Source organism: Schistocerca americana, chromosome 1 (assembly GCF_021461395.2).
Source record: "Schistocerca americana isolate TAMUIC-IGC-003095 chromosome 1, iqSchAmer2.1, whole genome shotgun sequence".
Classification (NCBI taxonomy): Eukaryota; Metazoa; Arthropoda; class Insecta; order Orthoptera; family Acrididae; genus Schistocerca; species Schistocerca americana.
The window spans coordinates 191,263,619-191,285,883 of NC_060119.1; the positions used below are offsets into that span (position 1 = coordinate 191,263,619).

At 41.9% G+C, this 22,265-nt stretch overlaps 1 protein-coding gene across 2 annotated transcripts in view; it reads right to left on the bottom strand.

The window, feature by feature from the left end:
• Positions 1–22,265, bottom strand: part of LOC124593590 (DNA polymerase theta) — a 338,073-nt gene that overhangs the window by 302,581 nt on the left and 13,227 nt on the right. Inside the window, exon 2 of one of the 2 annotated variants that reach the window (XM_047131990.1) lies at positions 15,286–15,397. In XM_047131990.1, the coding sequence (XP_046987946.1) occupies positions 15,286–15,397 (112 nt within the window). Of the gene's footprint in view, positions 1–15,285; positions 15,398–22,265 lie in introns of those variants that run through there. The other variant, XM_047132069.1, reaches the window with a different exon arrangement.

Sequence of the window (22,265 nt, forward strand, 5' to 3'; positions counted from 1 at the left end):
CCTCCCAATCTGTGGCTCCACTCCTCTTAATCAAAAATTCAGACCTGTGATTAATCCTCCCAATTGAAAATCCAGGAACAACTGTAACTAAATTCAAATAATTTGCCACTTATAAAAAACAGCAACTAATGAGACTACATCTCATTTAAGTTCCTCCTGAGCTAAATCTGTTTTAGCCTTAAAATAGTTTCGAACTTCTTAAAACAGATAGCTACGTAAACCTATAAGAACATAGCATACTCAAAATGTGAAAAAAGCAGTTTAACATAAAAAATGACATCTACAGTATTTGTTGAAACAGTTTTATATACTGCTCAATTACAAATATACTGTGGCCAAACAAGAATGAATCTTATCATATTTTTTTCCCCAACACCATTTCATCAAAGAACAAGAAAGCCTGTCACCCTTTCATCGTAAGTGGATTCCTAGAGAATCCACAGTAATATTTTCACTTTCTGCCTGCTGAAAAGGTGGTCTCTCACTGGATCCACAATGGTGTCATTGATCTGAGCAGCATTTTGGGGCAAAACAGGAATAACATGCTCTAGACAGATGCAGTGCTACTTGAAACAAATGGAAATTAAGGAAAAGTTTATAGTGTTCCAATTTGTTTGTTTTCTGCAAGAATCATGTTTTTATTCTTAACGAAGGAGATAATATTCAGTACACATAAGGTTTCCTAAGGTGAACATAGTATCTTTGCAAGCAGAGCACATTATTGAATAATTTTATAAATTGTTGATGTTACTGGGAAATATTCTTAGACACAATTTGCTTTTTTTTTAAATTACTGTGATGTTTAATCCATGAAATCAATAAATACAGATAAAAGCGGCAGTGTGCTGAAAAGAAAAAGATGGGAGCATAACTAGAATCAGCTGTCCAAAAATTGTCAAGCACTATAATAAAAACATGGGATCCGTTGACAAAGCAGGCAGGTTGAAGGCAACGTATGCCATAGACAGTAAAGGTACAAAATGTTGGCACAGAATATTCTGGCACCTCATTGAGGTCAATGTTGTGGACAGTTACATTTTATATAAACTTCCTAAAAAGTTGCCAATGATGCGCTTGCTTCGCCAGGCGACTGCTAGCATTGGATACAAATGCAGCAGTGGCAGATTACATGGGCGCATCATGACATCCTTCCCTTCTTTTGCATAGCCGGCAGCACAGGCTTTGGTAAAAAAAAAGACGACCACGTCAGCCAGATTGCCCAGGTGACCCAACAATGATGGCAGCAGTGGTGGCAATGCAGAAAGGCATCTGAATGCCAATGGCATAGGTTTCCATTGGCTCATCAGCATCCGAAGAGGTGTCGCCCACCCAGGGATTGGCCGTCAGCTGTTCCAACCTGGTGGGTTTTAAGGGCAGAAATAGCCCTGTCAGTGGGCTGGCTGCTTTGATGACTCTGCATGGTAGGGGGGGGGGGGGGGGGGGGGGGGAGGGGGGGGGGTCCTCTGTAGACCAAGCAGTGGCAAGGGACAGAGGCAGCGACAAGCGGGAATGTCTGCCCATTGCTCTGACGACCAGGTGGTGCCCGGGTAGTTGCTGTCAGACACTGATCGAAGGTCCAGGGCGGGCAGTGGCTTTATCTCGACATCATCACTGCCAACTGGCACATCCAGGGAAGGAGCCTTCATGCCACTCGGCCCTTGTGAAAAGTGAGGGGTGGCTGCCAGGAGAGCCCTCTGACTGTGTTCACTGTAGCTGTAGCAGGTCGTTGCCCCACCTAAGGCATAGTTTATTCTGATGGTGGGAGAGTGACATCCCACAGGTGTCTACGGTGAACGTTAACCAGTTGTGCATCTCCCAAACATCGCCAGCACCCATCACGGCCGCCGACCAAAGCTGCGTGCCCAGAATGGATCACCCTTAGCTTTTCACGAAGGGCATGGCCATACCACAGGCTGTGGTACAGGACAGAGCAAGTGTAGCAGGGGCTGGGATTGTCAGCCGTGTAGAGCCTCCACTAGGCTGAGGCTGCTCAGTGAGCTGATCCTGTAGGTGCCGAGGACCAGAGGAAACACCATATCAGCAGGCAAGTCCACCAGGAACTTTGCTAATTGTCGTGTGGGATTTTAGGGCGCAAAACATCTAAGGTCGTAAGCACACTTTGCCAGTTGTGTCTTAAATGTACACACCATATGTTTCATTCAATTGTGGTTGAAATGGTGTGAACCTGAGATTAATACTACCATTTCAGATGCAAAAATCATGGAAACACCACTGAGGCAAATGTGGATCATTATTGGAGAAGATCGTATGTGGCAATCGTTTGATCACAAAAGTCAGTGTTAGAGCCAGCTTCTACTGATGTGGAACACATTCACATGAGAGATGGGTAATTTGACAGTGCATCCACCACTACTAACTACATGGAATGACAGAAAGGATGCACAAAATCAAAGTAGATGTGGTCCCCAGATGATCAGGAGTCGGCCATGGGGCAAAAAGAGCACAGGAGAGTACCTGGTGCTTGGGACACTGTGTGCACCTGCGGAAAAGCTTCTCAATTGCTGATCCAGTGCCAGGCCAGTAGACAGTAGAGACGGGGGATGCACTCTTGAACTAATTCATAGAGTTGAATCTTTCAAAGGAGTGAACAATCAGTGATTCAGAAAAAAAGAACGGTAGCTCCAAACGTTTCCGACGGCAGAGAGAGAGAGAAAGAGAGAGAGAGAGAGAGAGAGAGAGACGGAGCATATCAGCGGCGCCTCTGCTGGTCACAGCACAGTGCACGCCACACAACACAGCCAGCGCCGGCCTCTGCCCTGCTTCTACCTTGGCTGCCTGCATTGTGCAGTGCCCCATTGGATTTTGTGTTTCACATATGCCATGCCGTCTCTGTGCGTCGTCGGCCGCGCGCAGTGTCTGGCGCAGCTTGACTTCGCATCGCACTCTGTCGGCGATCGTTTCAGTCGCACGTCCTGCCCTCTGGGCAGTTGATGCGAGCAACAGGACAGAGAGCCACCTAGCGGATAACATAGGAACTACTTGTAACAACCTGCTCGCAAGAGAACAGACGATTTGTCTCGGAGCGGGTGAGTTCACCGCTCCCCCCACCCTCGGAACTCGCCCGCTCAACGCTCACCCCACCGTCTCGACTCTAGCCAGAGCATTGAGCAAAGCGACTCAGGTGTCACTCTGCTCTCTGCGGTCTCGGCTCACGCAGTAATACAGCTCGCGGCTCGACCTGCTCGACTCAGCGGCTCTGCATCGGAGTTCGTCTCTACTGGATATTGTTCTTCGTAGTAATACCGCTACGCATATTACATTATTATGTTATGTATACATCATTTGTTTTTATTTTATTTTTATTTGTTTAAACTGATTAGATTAGGTTCCTGACGACTCCTCTTACTATAGGATTTTTATTATGGACACTCGAATTTACGCTTTAATTACGAGCGAACCGATAAACATATCGCAAAATGTGATACACCAATATTTTCCTTGTTTTATTCTGCGTAAGGCTATATGCAGCACTTTCGTTTTACAGTCAAATTTATAGTTTTTTTCTTATTCTGGTACGGATTTTGCGATTTTAGGCGTCTTCGGAAGGAAACGTTCACTTTAAAAATATATGGTTTGCGATGTATTTGTATGAGGTTAATGAAATTTTAATACATTGTAGCCAAATATATTGTTAATGTAAATCTGAAGTTACAACATTTTCCGATCACCCAAAAAACCACGATAGTGCAAAATAAATCAATAATCAAAAACTTTGTCATATCATGGAAATTTCAATAAACAATACAAAATTCTTACTCATTATCTGTGTTACTTCAAAATAGGATCAAATAAGATCAAAATACAGGTATAGTAGTGGAATAAACCAAGTTTAAAGGGCAATGTGCCTTCCATTTATTTTCTATTGTAAATGAGTGGTGAGTCATGAAAAAGAGCTAATTCATTTCAGGGAGTGAACAGTTCTGATCCGATCTCTGAAAAGAACAGTTTTGCCCATCTCTAGTAGACAGAATGCCTCGCTACCATTTTCAAGTGGGTTTAGCCCCAGTGGCCATAGTGGAGAAGCACAAGAATCCAGGATCACAGGACTGGCAGGATGACAATGCGGACTTTGTCTGAATTCGTACTGAGGAGGAATATTCCTACTGCCATTGCCAGAAAGAAAAACTTGCAGAGCAGGCCCGACTCCTTAGTGGGCAGCTATGTGGGCCAACCTTATGACACAAAATGAGACCCCTGACAGAATACTGGATCCTGCCAAGTGGCTTTCTTTATGTACTTTTCTGTGATTGGGAAACTATCCAACACCTGCTGTACACAATCATTGACTTGGAAACACACAACTTCCGTTTTGTCAAGTTCGGGGTCAGTACCAATGGGTAAGCAAGCACAACAACATGTCTGCACTGGCAAGATGAACAGTGGGATGATAATGAATCTCATACTGATATGCCCTCAAAAGTGAGGTCCACCGCTGAAGTCTTTTGTGGTTCTGACACAAAGCTGTGAATGGATACCGAAAAGCACCACAATTAGATTATGGTCGGTGATGAGATGGAATTTGTTTCCATAAAGGAAAATGCAGAACTTACAGCCCACATAGATGATTTCCAATTCTTCCTTTTCTATTTGCAAATAATTGCCTTGAGCAGATGTCAATGTCCTTGAGGCATATGCCAGAAGTTATTCAGATCCATCAGCTTTCCTGTGAGACAAAATCACCCCACGTGCGTACTGGGATCCATCTACAGCAAGAACCAGCTGTTTACCCACGTCAAAGTACCAAGACATTGGAAAGACATTAGCAACGACTTGATGGGGATGAAAGCCTTGTTGCAGTCCACTGACAAAAGGAAAGGAACACCTTTCTTCTGAAAGTTGTTTAGGACATGAATGACATCTGCCACATTGAGGATAAATTTTGTATAGTAACTGGCTTTCCCAAAAATGCTTAGAGTTCTTTCAGGTTTCGCAGTTTAGGAAGGTTGGCAATAGCCACTAAGTGATGCTTCGTAGAATGGGTGCCATCCTTCGAAAGAAGATGGCCCACGTATTCGACTTCTGCCTGAAAAACTTTGACTTCTGCAAGTTGCACTTAAGGCCTGCCTCTTGCAGTCTAGTGGAAATAGTCCAAAGGTTGTCAAGATGTTCCTGTCATGAGGACCATGTGATGATAATGTTATACAGATAGTTTGCACAACAGGGGATGTCGTGTATTAACCGTTCAATGGACTGCCAAAAAACAGTGGAGTCACTCGCAGTGCCACACCAAAGCGCATGTAACAGTATAATCCGAAAAGGGTGTTGATAACCATAGTCTGTTGGGAAACAGAATCCAGATGAATCTGTAGACATGTCTCCACCAAATCAATTTTTGAAAAACATTTACCACCAGCCAGTTACACAAGGATTTCATCAGTCTGCTGAATCAGATAAGAATCCACTACCGATCAAGAATATATAGTGGATTTTAAATCTCCACACAAATGAAATGCCCCTGAAACTTTGCGAATGACAACCAATGGCATAGTCCATGGGATATAGGTGTCTGGTTCGATGACACACAGGCCCTGCTACCTATCAAGTTCCTCCTTGACTCTGACATGAGGGTGAATGAGAGGGACCAAGTATGACACAATTTAGGAATGGTCATCCAAAACCTGGCAAAAACAGGGGACCAAACTCCTTGAATTTGAAACCCAAAGACCATGAACGCATCAAGACCAAAAATGTTCTCCAACATTGCACTGTCTACTGACAAAAACACGATCATTCTCATGATGAGTTATATGTGTGGATTTGGGTCTTCTGTGCCCTCAACAACGAGGTCATCAACACCCTTACACTTATCAAAACAAACAAATGTGGAATTAAACACAAAAATTTTTGCACATTCATGCACTCGAAATGACCACATGGCCACTCAGTCTCACATCCGCTAAAGCAAATCAGAAAGAGGGAAAGTAGCTATACACGAAATTAAAACACAAAGAATAAAAAGACAGAAGAACTAAAAGAAAAGCACAAGGAAATGTGACTGGCTGACCACTTATAAAAAAAATGGGTGAGCCAGGCACCCTTTTAATACATTAAAAATATCTCCCAAAAATCTTGGACAATTTACAAAACTTTAAAAATCAAACCACATTTGTTTGAACATCGCTTAAAATAGTGGGCAGGTCCTTCAACAAATCTGCCGTGGCCCACAGGTCAGAAAATAATGCACAGTCCAAAAAATGTGGCACACAGTTATCTGTACGCCAGAAGCACCACACATTGGATGGTCCTCTCGCCGGGGTAAGAAGTCTTGTATCATAAGGCTGTGGCCTATGTGAAGATAGGTAAGAAGGACTTTGTACTTCCTATGTGGCTGGAAAGAAGTACGACATGGCCAAGTTGTAGGCTTTACTACACGGAGCTTATTGTCAGTCACTTCCAGCCACTCATCTTCCCACTGATGCATGACTTTGTATCTCAACAGTGAGGTCATACATAGTGCGCAGGGGGATGGCACACTGAAAGCGCTGAGGATTGCGACATGCCTCCTTGGCTGCTAGAACTGCCCTTTTGTTCCCCGCAATACCCATGTGCCATGGCACCCAGCAGAAAGTCACCTCCTTCCCCAGTCGTCGTAGTTGGAGGAGGGCATTCTGGATATTCTGGATGAATTTATCTGCTGGGCACAAATACTGGAGAGAGTAAAGGACGCTTAGAGAATCTGAACCAGCAAAATATTTAGCACTGAAAGAATGTCTCACCTGCTCCAGTGCCTGCAAGATCACATATAATTCTCCCTCGAACACAGAAAATTCTTCGGGCAGTCAGATCTTGCAGACATGATCTGGGAAATCAACAGAGCAACCAACACAGAACCCCCACTTAGACCCGTTCATAAAGACAACTACATAGTTGTGGTGTTCATATAATATGTTAGAAAATATCGTCTTAAAAACAGACGCAGAACCCAGGGCGGCAGATGGTTAAAACCCTGGACTGGGTTTCCACTTCTTGTGCTTGGACTGACTCCAGCACACACTGCACACGAATCCTAAATGGCATTGTGGCTCATGGATGGTTGGAGAAAGTGCATTCTGAAGGCAGATGAGCAACAGTATGGTATGACGGTGAAGTCAGAGGTGCAAGGAACTTAAATGTCTAATGCACCATGAGAAGCTGCTCCCAGATGGTGAGAGGCAGTTCCCTGGCCTCAGCACAGAGGCTGGGTATGAGACTGGTCCTATAAGCACCTGTAGCCAGCTGAATCCCCTCAGGGTGGACAGTGTCTATGATCTTCCATACACCATGCACCCATAGTCCAGCCATGAATGCACAAAAGCCCTATAAAACTGGAGCAGATGCACCCGCTCTGCTCCCGAAGACCTGTGGCTATGGCACTTGATGTTGTTCAATGACTTCAGGGTTCTGGCTTTTAGGTATCTCAGGTGTGGCAACCATGACAATCTGGAGTCAAAATGAAGTCCACAAACCTCACTAAGTCCCTAGAATGTAGGACAATGTCCCTCTTATGCACGACGGGTAAATTAAAAATCTGATGACGAGAGTGGTTAAAGTGTGCGCGCCCACACACACACACACACACACACACACACACACACAAACTTATCTGCAACAAACTTAACCTTGTCTTTACGGCACCCTCCTCTAACTTGTGCAATGTAAGATGCAACTGATGGATCACTCTTGCAACACTAGAGGAGGAACAGAAAACAGCAAAATCGTCCACAAAAAAGGAGCACTGTACAGAACTCCTTACCACGTAATACTATTTATGGCTATGGTAAAGAGGGTAACACTTAAAACATTGCCCTAAGGGACACCATTCTTCTGCTCAAATTGATCTGACAGCTTGTCACCAAGTCAGGTCCTAAAAGCTGCTGAGACAGGAAAGATAATACGAAGATGGAAATCTGGCCATAATAACCTCATTGATGTGGTTGTGTGAACATATAATGTCTGAAAATAGTATTGTACACCTTACTGATATCGAAGAATATATTGATAGAGTGATGCTTACATAGGAAAGCCTGCTGTTGTTGACAGCACTGAAAGTGGCTAAGAAGTTGCCTGGTCTCTAACAACCAGACCAGACAACAGTTAAACATTCGCTCCACAGTCTTTCCTAAACAGCTTGTTAAGGTGATACTCCAATAACTACTGGGACATGTGTGGTCATTTCCTGGTTTGAGGAGAGGTATCAGAATTGCTTCCTTCCATGAGATGCAGAATTTGCCTGTCTGCATACAAGATTAAAACATTTGAGGAAGATGTTCTTTGATTCTGCTGGAAAATGTCGAAACATAAACTATCGGATTTGGTTGTGACCTAGTGCAATGTCACGAGCCTCAGTCAATGCCGATTTGAGCTCCCACATGAAGAAAAGTGAGTTGTAGACCTCAAAACTGTTGAATCTGAAGTCCACCTTTCTACAGTTGCATGGTACTAATGAAACATCGGATCCTGGCTTGCTTTGGCAGTAGTTTTTGGAAAGTGCTTTGCTAGTGTCTGAGCAATGTCTCTGGGTGTTGTTTGGAGACACACCTGTTTCAGCACCGCTGCTATCGGTAAACAAGTGGTTTAACGGAAATCCTCCAGATGGCTTCCCATATTTTTGTAGAAGAGGTGGAACGATCGATGGAGTCCAGGAACGCTTGCCATGACCTTTTCTTATGCTCCCTAATGATGCACTGAGCCTTGGCCCTTGCAACTCAAACGGCCCTGAACTTGTCTGCTGTCAGTCGACATTTAAAATGTCAAAGAGTCACACACCTGTCCTGGATTGCTGATCAGCACTCATCTGTCCACCTATGTACAAGTTGACTCCTAAGACAACCTGAGGACTTTCGGATGGATAAGTCAGCAGCATGGCAGACCACTCGTGTGATGTGGTCCACCTATCCTTGAATGCTGTCGCAGTGTCTGAACGCAGCCAGTTGGGTGAAGAGCATCCCAATAGCCCTGGTGAACATCCATTTTGGTGGCTTCTCTTCAGGTATTGCTCCACATGGTACATGAATACAGAGTGGGAAGTGGCCACTGTAATGAAGACTGTCAATGACCTCCCATTGAATAGAGTCTGTGAGGGTGGGAGAGCAGAATGAGAGGTCGACAGCTGAGAATGCCCCAGTAGCACAGAAATGAGGGTGACAGCTCATGAGACATCATGAGGCTCTCCAAACCTCTACCCCGAGGGCAAGTAGAAGTTAAGCCCCACAAGACATAATAGGCACTGAAGTCCCCCAGGAGGAATGGTCGTGGGAGTTGTTCTGCAAGATCTGCAAGAGCCTCCGAGTCTATTGCATCTCGCGGAGGTAAATGCAGTGAGCAAACAGTGAACCTCTGACACACGTGAATTTCAACTGCAGCTGCTTGCAGGTCAGTACCCAGAGCAAGAGCAGAAGAGTGGTGTGCGTTGGTGACAAATAAAAGCCCTCCCTTGTCTCTTTCGCTGATTGGTCAACCTTGTGGTATAGTGTACAGGGACGTTTGTACCTTTAAAATATGTTTCTCATAAAGTACAAGTACAAGGTGCTAGGAGTTTGAGTTTCTTCACATGAGTCCTGAATCCAGTCAAGTTCCACTCTAGTATAGGAGCCATGTCACTGGTGTGGTTTTAATTTACCCCTATCTTTGCACCAGGGAGGTGAAGTACTTGTAGAACAAGGGGGAGTGGAGGATCTGTCTGTATCCGAGGCCTCTAACTCCATGATGTCCTCCTCATCAGTCAGACACACTAGAATGACTTCTGACGGTGCCCAGGACAGCTTTTGACCTGAACACTGGGATCCTTTCCCTGCACTCTGTCCCGTTGAGGAGCTGAGACGCACTCTGCCTTTCGTGTGCCTTCTAGATGCTCATTGCGGAACTGTTATCGGTCTTTCCTGTTGCAACTGCTTCAATAGTTTTGTCCTTAATCGTTTTACCTTGGCATGTACATGTGCAAGTACAGGCTCTTGTGGTGAATAGTGGCACATCGTCTGCATCAAAATGTCCAAATGTACAGTGGCAAACACAGTGGGTTTCGTCACCTTATATTCTTTTTTGGATTTGGTATAGAGGATCCACTTCATCATTTCTGTTTCCTGTATTTTACATTCCTCGAAAAAAAAAAAAAAAAAAAAAAAAAAAAAAGGTCACTCTCAGCTCCAGACTGAGTGGTTCCACAACATTTGATGCAGGTCACTGTAGACAGGCAGTCAGGCCTAGTGTCAAGAGCTGCTTATCCACATTTCCCACAGGTCACTTTACCTCCACAACTCATGGTAGCATGGCCAAAATGCTGGCATTTATAGCACCACATAGCAGATCCATTCACTCGCAAAAGATGTGCAGAACAAACTATCTCCTTGTCAAACTGCTGTATCTACACTTTTTATTGACAACTACTACATACACAAAACTTACTTCAGATGATAACTGCAAGCCAAGTAATAATAAATAATATAATAATAAATAATATAATAATAAATAATAATATAATGAGTGGAGTTGATAGTCTCCCATCGGGCGCCTCCCCAGGTGGCGGATAGGGGAATGCTCTCCAGGTATGGAGGGTACCGGGGAAATAAAATACCCGGGGTGGACCAAAACTATCAACCGAAATCCACTAACGTCTGCCTGGTATCCAGCGGTTAGGGGTCAGCGTCTGTTCGCCTAGATGGTGCGGCTGCAGCAACCTTCTTGATCTCAACAATCAAGTCGTATTCCTCGTGATCTTTCCTCGGAAGGACCACCACCAAGTTAGTTTTCAACTTGAAAACCAAACATGATGATAACACAAGGAATGAATCCACTACCCCGGGCACCAGTCGCAAGGCTGGCTTTACCTGGTCATCGGATTCCGGGGGACCAGGAGCATCATGTTACGCCTAAGGTTGAGAACCAGACGACGTCCAAATTATTACACACAAAACAAAGACACTTCATCGGTACACTAAATACTAATACTCTTTTCAAACTGGGCAAGATCAAACAACTTACAGACGTGCTGCAAAAATTCCAGATCAAAATCCTTGCAATCCAGGAAACACGATTTACGGACGAAACCCATTTTGATACAGACAACTACAGGATCTACAAAGGAAAACCAGCAGTTAAAACTAATGAGAAAGGACTCAAACAGTTTGGCACAGCATTTGCAGTCCACAAATCTATCAGTGACTCTGTCATTGACTTCCAGTCTGCCTCAGAACGTATATCAACGCTCTCCGTCAAATCGGCCAACAAAGCATATACCTTGATCAACGCACACGCACCCACAAATAACTATAACAAGAAGAACTGCCAGAAAGTGGATGACTTCTGGAATGACCTTGAAGAGACGACAAACAAAATTGCCAAACACCATGTAATAATCTTGTTAGGCGACTTTAACGCACAATTAGGTAAAGAGAAAAAATACAGGAAAATCACCGGAATCCATACAGCTCACAAGAGAACTAACAAGAATGGGGAAAGATTGATAAGCTTTTGCGAAAATTTCGGCCTCGTAATTATGTCAACACAATTCAAAAAACCCAACAAGAAACTGTATACTTGGAAGTCGCCCAACACAATGTTGGGTGAATTCCAGATAGACCATGTGGCCATCTCCAAGAGTAACACAGCAGAAATTCTGAATGTGAAAACGAGAAGAGGATTTTTTGACTCAGACCACCATCTTCTACAGATAAAGACCAGATTACAACCCAATAGAAAAATACCAAAACTAAACAAAGTGCTGAGACCAGACCCCGAATACATAAAACTCAACAAGGAAAACATCTTACAGGAAATTAGTCAGACAAACACCACAAACTGGACAGAACTTGTGGACGTCCTCAAATCCACAATGAAATTGGGTCAACCCCCGAGAAGGAGAAAACACAGGTGGTGGAATATAATATGTGACCAAGCAATAGAAGAAAGGACCAATGCCTGGAAAAACTTCAATAGTCACAAAACATCAGAAAAATGGCAACAATTTCTAGTAATCCGAAAACAAACATCGAAAACTATTCGGAGGGAAAAAAGAAATTATGACAAACGGCGACTAGATGAGATAGAACAAGACTTTAAGAAGAACAACACCAGGAATTGTTATAAGACGTTTAAAGAACATATTGCAGGATACCAGCCACCCAATCTTTGCTTCAAGAAACTGGATGGTTCACTAGAAACTAACACGAAGAATAACTGCCAAATCCTCGCAGACTATTTCAACAAACTTCTCAACTGTGAAAGACCTACAGAGGACATTCACTACGAGACGTCTACACCAAATCCTGACGCTAAACTGCCAACCATCAACGAAATTGTAGAAATTATCAAGAAACTGAAAAACAATAGAGCCCCAGGAGAAGATGGAATTATTGCAGAACTATGGAAACTAAATGATGAAAGATTAACAGGAAAAATTCACAAAATCATATTAAACATTTGGGAAACAGAACAGATCCCTTCTGAATGGAAATGCGCACTCATCCATCCACTCCACAAAAAAGGGGACAAAACTGAACCAAATAATTACAGGGGTATCTCACTCGTACCGGTCACATATAAAATCCTATCAAAAGTTCTCATGAATAGATTAGAAGAACAAGCTGACCCACAAATAGGAGAATACCAGGCTGGTTTTCGCAAGGGACGATCATGCATAGAGCAGATCTGGAATCTGAAAATGATTCTCCAGATGAGAAACACCCGAAACACAGTGGTTACTTTTGTAGATTTTAAAAAGGCCTACGACTCAATAGACAGAGTAGTGCTCTGCAAGACGCTGGAAGAATTCAGCATTGACAGAAAGACAAGAGCAATCATTCAGGAAACATTAACTGACACAGTCTCCAAGGTTAAATTTATGGGGGATATCTCGGAACCATTTGTAATCCAAACTGGAGTGCGACAGGGTGACGGACTTTCACCATTACTCTTTAATATCATTCTTGAAAAAATCATCAGGACATGGGAAAAAGAAGTCAAAGGAATCCAAATTGGCATTAGAAAAGATAATAGATTCAATGTGAAGTGTTTAGCTTTTGCAGATGACCTTGCAATCCTCACAAATAATAGAAAAGAAGCCACTAACGCCATAGAGAAGTTACACGAAATTGCACAAAGAACTGGCCTGCAAATCTCATATGAGAAAACCCAGTACATAGAAAGAGTGCCACAAGACAAATTGCCTATTGTGACAACCCATGGGAAAATCATACAAGTACCACATTTTAAATACCTGGGAGAAATCATTCAGCCATCAGGGATCAACCTAAAGGCCAATGAGGAAAGAATAAAAAAATTACAGAAAGCATATAAACTCACGTGGAACTATTATAACAAAAAGTCCATATCCACTAACGCAAAATTGAGGCACTACAACACTGTCGTACTTCCGGAGGCACTGTATGCATCTGAAACAACACAAATAGGTGGGCAAACTAAAATCAAAGAAATAGAGAAACAAGAAAGGAAAATTCTCAGGAAAATTTTTGGCCCGATACAAGAGCAAGGAATCTGGAAGAAGAGACCAACATCAGAATTATATAAATACACAGACAAGATTACAGATACAGTAAGGAAAAGAAGAATGCAGTTCTACGGACACATCCACAGGATGAATGAAAACAGAATTTCAAAGCGAATTCTTAAAGTCATCAACTCAGGCAGGGGAAAAACAAAATGGATAAAAGAAGTTGAAGAGGACCTCAGACAAGCACAAATAACAGTAAACGATGCAGAAAACAGAACTGAATTCAGGAACATCATCAAAAAACATAAATTTGACACCACAACACAGAAGAGACCAGGATGCAAATGGACAGCGGAGCGAAAGAAACAACACAGTGAACACATGAAGAAAATTTGGGCTCAGAAAAAACACAAACAATCATCATAAAGGAATTCAAGTTCAAACGCTCTCTTAAATGGGAATAATCGAAAATAATAATAATAATATAATGATACTCCTGCAACAGAAAAATATCCTGTAAAGCAAGAATTAACCTAGCAATTACACTATATTGATACACAACAACAAAAATAATGAATTTTTGACAATATAATGTAATAGGATAGATAAAAATCTAAAAGCATATTAACAAAACTATTAAATGTGTAAGTACTGAGTCATATTACTGATAACTCAATGCACAATGGCACAGAGCTGGTCTGACTAGAGAACATTTGCGTACTGCTGCAAAGATGGACGTGGACAAGGCCCCACAGGCACTGGCCCATCATTTTCATATTTGCCAGCCTGGGTGCTGACTGCAGGCAATGGTAGCGCACTTATTTCCCCCAGTCACCACTGGTGCCACATACAAATGCTGTGGTGGCGGACTGCGCAGGCACACCGCCGCAAGGATGAAGCCAGATAGTCCCAAAAATCATTTCAGTGCCTATGTCTCAAAGGCATTACATACTGATAAGGCAGTACATTGTGCCTGCTGCAGCAGCAAGCAAAATCCCAAACAAACAAGATGGATGGGTTCCATATGCAAAGTTGGATTATGTATGATGAGCATAAGCAGTGCTTTTGCTTGTGAGGACTAAACGAAAAATGTTCATTCATGATAAATAAGAGAGTGGCAGTTTTTACATGCAGGGTAGTGAAGCTGGTACTTCTGTAGTGGTTTCACACCAAGACCACCAGCTGATGCCCTAATGACACATTAAAATCATAAGAAATGTTTTATTCCATTTTATCTGATGTAATTCTACAAGAAATGTATAAATTAAATTCAGTTCAGTTTTAAGTGATAAAATAATTTCTGGCTCAAAGGCAAAACTGAGCATTATAGTTTCTTCCTACTCTATGACTTTTCTCTGCCAGAACAAATGTATGAATACAATTTATAGTGATTTTATTTTCATTATAGATCATCATACATACAGCATCCACTTATTGGTCTTTTCAGCTCTGAAGGGGACACACAACTGGCCAAGCTAAACAGCATATTGTAATTCATTGGGAAAACAGTAGCCATCCTCTTACAGATTTCCACCGACCTTAGCATACTGTGGTTATAAAAAGAGTACTCATATATTATCATATTCAAATAACAACCACCACAACATTCTTGTACCATGTTTTCTTTTACTGCTTCACCTAATGTTTGACTTTTAATGCTGGCCAAATTTAAACTTGTTGCATGAAGGTGTCTCTCAGAATCTTATATGTGTGCTGTTCATTGTAGTGATTAACTGATACTATTTAAATCCTATTCGATTCAACACATAAGTTTGAATATAAACAGCTTGTGATATACAGCTAATTTATAATAATTTGTTATTTAACTGTCAATCTCTCACCAGCTGATGTTGGAGCTGAATAGACAAGATTCCCTCCATCCAGAACATTTGGACTGCATAAGCACTCTACTTGCCAGGAGAACATTGATTTTACTCCAGCTGAATGGTACTCCTGCAACAGAAAAATATCCTGTAAAGCAAGAATTAACCTAGCAATTACACTATATTGATACACAACAACAAAAATAATGAATTTTTGACAATATAATGTAATAGGATAGATAAAAATCTACTCAGCAAGTGGCAGCAGGAGAACACACATAAAAAAGATTTTACATATGCAAGCTTTCGAAGACAGAGGTGCCTTCTTCAGGCAGAAGTATTGAAAGGGAAGGAAGAGGGGTAAAAGAAAAGGACTGATGAGGTTTAGGAAAATGGGTAGAGTTTGGAAATGTCATCCGGAAACCCGGGTCAAGGGAGACTTATCAGATGGGATGAGAAGAAAAGATTGATTGTTGGGGACTGCAGAGGATGAGATTTGAAAATCTGAGAGTTTAAAGGTGGAAGACAGTGTAATATGTAAGACAGTGATTACTGGTAAAGCATCATGCATCAGTTAATAAGAGTGAAAAGCTACGTGAATTGTATGTAATAGGGGACGGCAAAAAATAGACACGTCAGAAAATTAAAGATGTACAAAACTAAAACAAAGTGATGAAAGAAGTAGTTACTGTGAAGAAATGCTGAGACAGAACAAAAATGGTTCAAATGGCTCTGAGCACTATGGGACTTAACGTCTATGGTCATCAGTCCCCTAGAATTTAGAACTACTTAAACCTAACTAACCTAAGGACATCACGCAACACCCAGTCATCACAAGGCAGAGAAAACCCCTGACCCCACCGGGAATCGAACCCGGGAACCCGGGCGCGGGAAGCGAGAACGCTACTGCACGACCACTAGCTGCGGACTGAGACAGAACAAATTTATGTAAATTACAGCCACGTGGGTAGCGAGAATCGAGGACATGTTGTTGCAGTAGTTCCCACCTGCAGAGTTGTGAAAAATTGGTGTCGGGGGAAGAATTTAGATGGCACTTGTGGTGAAGCAGGCACCGAGGTCATAAGTGGCTTCTTGTAGAGCTTGCTATGCAACAGCATATTGTGTGTTGCTGGTATATATCCTCTGCCTATGCCCATTCATCCTAATTGATAACTTGGTGGAAGTCATGCTGATGTAAAAGGCCAAACAAGGTTTTCATAACAGCTGGTATATGACGTGTTGTTTCACAGGTGGCTCTCCCTTGGACAGTATATGTTTTACCAGTAACAGGCCTGGTGTCGGTGGTGGTAGGAGGGTGCACAGGGCAAGTCTTGCAGCACAGGCAGTCACAGGGCTTGTAGCCATAGGGTAGGGAGATGGGTGCAGAAGGAGCATAGGATCTGACCAATATATTGTGGAGATTGGAGGGGGGGGGGGGGGGCACAGAAACACTATTCTAGGTGTGGTGGGCAAAGTCTCAGATAGAATGGACCTCATTTCAGGGCATGATTTTAGGAAGTCATAGCCTTGTCAAAGTAGCTGATTAATACATTCAAGACCAGGATAACACTGAGTGACATATGATGTACTCCATAGCTGTTTTTTGGAGGGATCAGCAATACCAAGATTGGATGTGATGGCCCAGTAAATATGCTTTTGAACTAGGCTGGTGGGGTAGTTACATCCAGTCAGGGTAGAGGTGAGACTGGTAGTATACTGCCGTAAAGAGTCTGCTTCCGAACAAATATGTTTACCTCAAATGCCAAGACCGTAAGGGAGGAAACATTTGACATGGACAGAATGACAACTGTCACAATATAAGTATGGTTGTTTATTAGTGAGTTTAATGTGGACAGAAGTGGTGAGGATAAGATCAACATCAAGGAAAGTGGATGGGATTTGGAATACGACCATGTGAGATTTAATTGGGAGAATGTAAATAGATATTCCAGGAATTTTAATAAGCCAGCCTCCTTTCTTCACTCTGTTTCAGTGTTCTACATCTTTCATTTTTTGACCTACCTATTTTTCGCCGTGCCCCTCCCACATCTATGGCATAGCTTTTCACTTCTTTTACTTAGCTGTACTTTACTTGTTTACTAAGCTTTTCACTTTTATTAATCTGTGCACGATGTTTTAGGAGCAATTTGTCTTGCATATCACCCTTTCTTCCACTTTATGCTCTCATGTTTTCAAATCTTGTCCAGTGCAGTCCCTAACAATCAGTCTTTCATTCTCATTATTCTCATTCCGTCTGGTAGCTCTCCCATGACTTGGTGTTCTGCATGACCTTTCCAAACTCTGCCCCTTTTCCTAAACCACTCTGGTCCTTTTCCTCCACTGTTCCTCCTTCCCCTTCAACCCCTCTGCCAGAAGGAGCAGCCACTGACTCTGAAAGCTTGCATACATAAAACCTTTGGTTCAAATGGCTCTGAGCACTATGGGACTTAACAGCTGAGGTCATCAGTCCCCTAGAACTTAGAACTACTTAAACCTAACTAATCTAAGGACATCACACACATCCATGCCCAAGGCAGGATTCGAACCTGCAACTGCAGCAGTCGCGCAGTTCCGGACTAAAGCGCCTAGAGCCACTCGGCCACGGAGGCCAGCATAGAACCTTTTTTCATATGTGTGTTCTCCTACCACTGCTTGGTGGATATTTTATATAATGGACGATCAAGAAGTTCCCATTTGAGTGTATTGCTGCAGTGTATATGCAGTGTAACAAGACTCCGATGTGGGTAAATAAGCACCAACATGTAGACAAGGCATTATTGTAGCATTCATGTCTTTCTGACATTTGTCCAGTAAATGCAGAAACATGAACTATGACGACTTCATTACCAAATGCATTCAAACAGGACCAAAATGCTGTTTCCCCCCTCCCCCCCCCCCCCCCCCCTCCTTGGCTGCCAAAGGACAAATACCAGTAAATATCCAATGGGGAAACAAGAATGTTATGGGGCAGCCCTTCTGTCGAAAAACACTGTTTTGGAATGGTGTGCCAAGGTCCGAGCTGCTTGAGACTGTATAAAAAATGGCTGGGCGATCTGGGAGGACACCAACTCAAGTGGAAGACACTTCAGCACTCTCCCTACAGTCCTGATCTCTCCTCATGCAATTATCATGTCTTTGGTCCCTTAAACAATGTCTTGAAGGGTCAGTGATTCCTGTTTAATGAGGATGTGCAGCAGGCAGTTATGGACTACTTCATGCAGCAGGACACAGTGTTTTGCAAAATGGGTATCTTCAACCTGGCATGTCAATGGGATGATTGCCCCAATGCTCATAGTGATTTTGCCTGATTGGCATACCAATTCTGGACTGTAAGGCCTTCAAATGGAAACTTTTCGATTGCCCCTTATGTCTTTTCGAATTCATGATGGAACATAACCAATAATAATATCTTTATCCACTAACCTCAACAATTTAAAACAATTGCAATTCTTGCACAGAATACTTTTATACAAGAACATGAAGAGTAATACTTTCACAAAATATTTGGGCACATCTGTGAGAACCATGCAAACTCACCAATATACTCTACTTGGATGTTCAGAACCTCTGCTTGCAAGATACAGCATTCCTATATTTTTGTCCCTCCATAATGCAGATTCAATCATTGTCAAAAGGTGTCCAATGTCCTCAAATGACATCACATAAAAATTTTTCGAACTATCCATTATTGTCCTCAAGATATTAACTGAAAAGCTTAATTTTGCAAACATTTTCTTCAGCAGTTGTCAACAGAGCAAATATGTTTCACAAAATTCATAACACAAAACTGCATTTAGTTATTTTATTACGCTACCAGTTTCAGTTACAAACCATCATCTGGTATGGATCTCAAACAAAAACACCGTACATATTACATAAATGGAAACAAGAATGCAGCTTTTGACTCAATCATTGACAAAAACATGTCAATCAGGTTTGAGTTGAAAAATAACATTACAGGGTGTTAGAAACCAACAAGAAGAGTTGCACTGGTTATAGGTGAGGTATCAATTTTTCCTTGCATTTCCCTACTTCTTAATACTGTGTTTACCCATTATCAACAATTTCTCCTTTTCTGTTTTACACGATAGCAGTAGTTATTTTGGTCTTCAGTCTGAAGATCGGTTTGGTGCATATCTCCATCCCAAATCACTCTATACAAGCCTTTTCATTTCCAAATAACTGCTGCAACTTACATTCTATGGAATCTGCTTACTATATTCATCTCAGTCTCCCTCTACAATTTTAGCCCACACACTTCCCTCCTTACTAAACTGGTTATTCCTTGATGTCTCAAAATATGTCCTATTAATTGATCTCTTCTGGTAGTTAGCTTGTGCCACAAATTTCTTTTCTCCCCAATTATATTCAGCACCACCTCATTAGGTATGTGATGTACCCACCTAACCTCCAGCTTCCTTCTATAGCACCACATTTCAAAAGCTTATATTCTCTTCTTGTCTAAATTGTTTATTGTCCATGTTTCACTTCCGTATGTGACTACAGCTCCATGCAAATATTTTCAGAACAGACTTCCTAACACCTAACTCTGTATTTGATGTTAACAAATTTCATTTCTTCAGAATCACTTTTCTTGCCATTGCCAAGCTACATTTTATATCATTTCTAGTTCAGCCATCATCTGTTATTTTGCTGCCCAAACAACAAAACTTATCAACTACTTTGAATGACCCTTTCCGTTTTGCTTTTGTTGAAGTTCATCTTATATCCTCCTTTCAGGAGCCTGCTCAACTGCTCTCCATGTCCTCTGGTGTGTCTGACAGAATTACAATATCATTGGCAAACCCCAAAGTTTTTATTCACTGAACTATAATTCCTATTCCCAATATTTCTTTTGTTTCCTTTACTGCTTGCATAACATGTCTCACTCCCCTCTCCATCACTTTCATGCCCCTCAACTCGTACACTCTGTACAAGCTGTAAATAACCTTTCGCTCCCTGTATTTTACCCATGCTACCTTCAGAATTTCAGAGAGAGTATTCCTGTCAACACTGTCATAAGCTTTCTCTATGCCTACAAAAGCTGTAAATGTATGTTTGGCTTTCTTTAACCTATCTTCTACGTTAAGTCGTAAGGTCAGTATTGCCTCACATTCCCGTTTCTCTGATCTTTCCTGAGGTTGCCTTCTACTAGTTTTTTCATTCTTCTGTAAGGAATTTCTGTTCGTATTTTGCAACCACGACTTATTACCCTAATAGTTTGGTAATATTTGCACCTGTTCTCTTCTAAATTTGAGGGTATTTCACCTCTCTCATACATCTTGAACATCATGTCTCCCATCTCCTCTTCATCTACATCCTCTCTCATTTGTATAAACCTGCATGCAAGTTCATCTTGTATAGACCCTCTATATAATCCTTCCACCTCTCCCTTCTTTGCTTGCACTTGGTTTTCTACTTGAGCTTTTAATATCCATACAACTGCTTCCCTTTTCTCCAAAGGCTCTTTAATTTTCCTGATGGTCTTATCTACCTTTCTCCTAGTGAATTATGCTTCTAAATCCTTACATTTGTCCACTCCCTGCTTGGTCATTTTGCACTTCATGTCAGTTTCATTTTTTAGATGTTTGTATTCCCTTTCACCTGCCCCATTTGTAGCATTTTTATGTGTTCTCTTTTCATCAGTCAAATTCAATACCTCCTGTGTTATCCAAGGATTTCTGCTAGGCCTTGTCGTTTTACCTATTTGATCCTCTGCTGCCTTCACTATCTCATCTCTCAAAGCTAACCATAGTCATCTTCCATATATCTTTGCCCTGTTCTAATCAATTGTTGCTCAATGCTCGAAACTCTCAACAACCCCTGGTTCTTTCAATGCATCTAGGTCCCATCTCCTTATTTTCCTATCTTTCTGCAATTTCTTCAGTTTTAATCTACAGCTCATAATTAATGAATTGTGGTCAGAGTCTACGTCTGCCCCTGGAAATGCCTTACAATTTAAAATCTGAAAGACCTCTGTCTTACCATAATATAATCAATCTGAAACCTTCCAGTGTCTCCAGGTCTCTTCCACATGCACAACCTTCTTTCATGATTCTTAAACCAAATGCTTGCGATGATTAAATTCTTCTCTGTGCAAAATTCTAACACACGGCTTCCTCTTTCTTCCTTTCCCCCAGTCCATATCCACCTATTATTTTTCCTCCTCTTCCTTTACCTGCTATCAAACTCCAGAATGTACAAAATTAAACTTTCATTTTCTTTGACTACATGAATAATTCATTTTATCTCATCACACATTTCTTCAATCTCTTCATCATCTGCGGAGCTAGTTGGCATATAAACTTGTACTACTGTAGGGGGTGTTGACTCATTGTTTATCTTGGCTGCAGTAATGCATTCACTACGCTATCCATAGTAAGTTCCTTACATTCCTATTTTCTTATTCATTATTAAACCTACTCCTGCATTACCCCTATTTGATTTTGTATTTATAAAACAGTATTCACCTGACCAGAAGTCCTGTTCTCCTGCCACCAAACTCCATTAATTCCCACTATATCTAACTTCAATCTATCCCTTTCCCTTTTTAAATTTACTAACCAACCTGCGCAATTAAGGGATCCACCATTCAAATGCAACGGTCTGTAGAACGCCAGTTTTGTTTCTCCTGATGATGACATTCTTCTGAATAGTCTCCAGCCAGAGATCCGAATGGGGACTATTTTACCTCCAGAATATTTTACCCAAGTGGATGCTATCATCATTTAATCATGTAGTAGAGCTGCATACACTTGGGAAAACTTACAACTGTAATTTTCCCTTGCTTTCAGCTGTTCACAGTACCAGCACAGCAAGGCTGTTTTGGTTGATGTTACAAGGTCAGTTTAGTCAGAATAGCCCGGATCACTGCTCCTGCAACTACTGCAAAGGCTGCTGGCCCTCTTCAGGAACCACACATTCGTCTGGACCCTCAATAGATATCCCTCGGCTGTGGTCACCCATGTGGTGAGGCTATATGTATTGCCGAGTTCCGC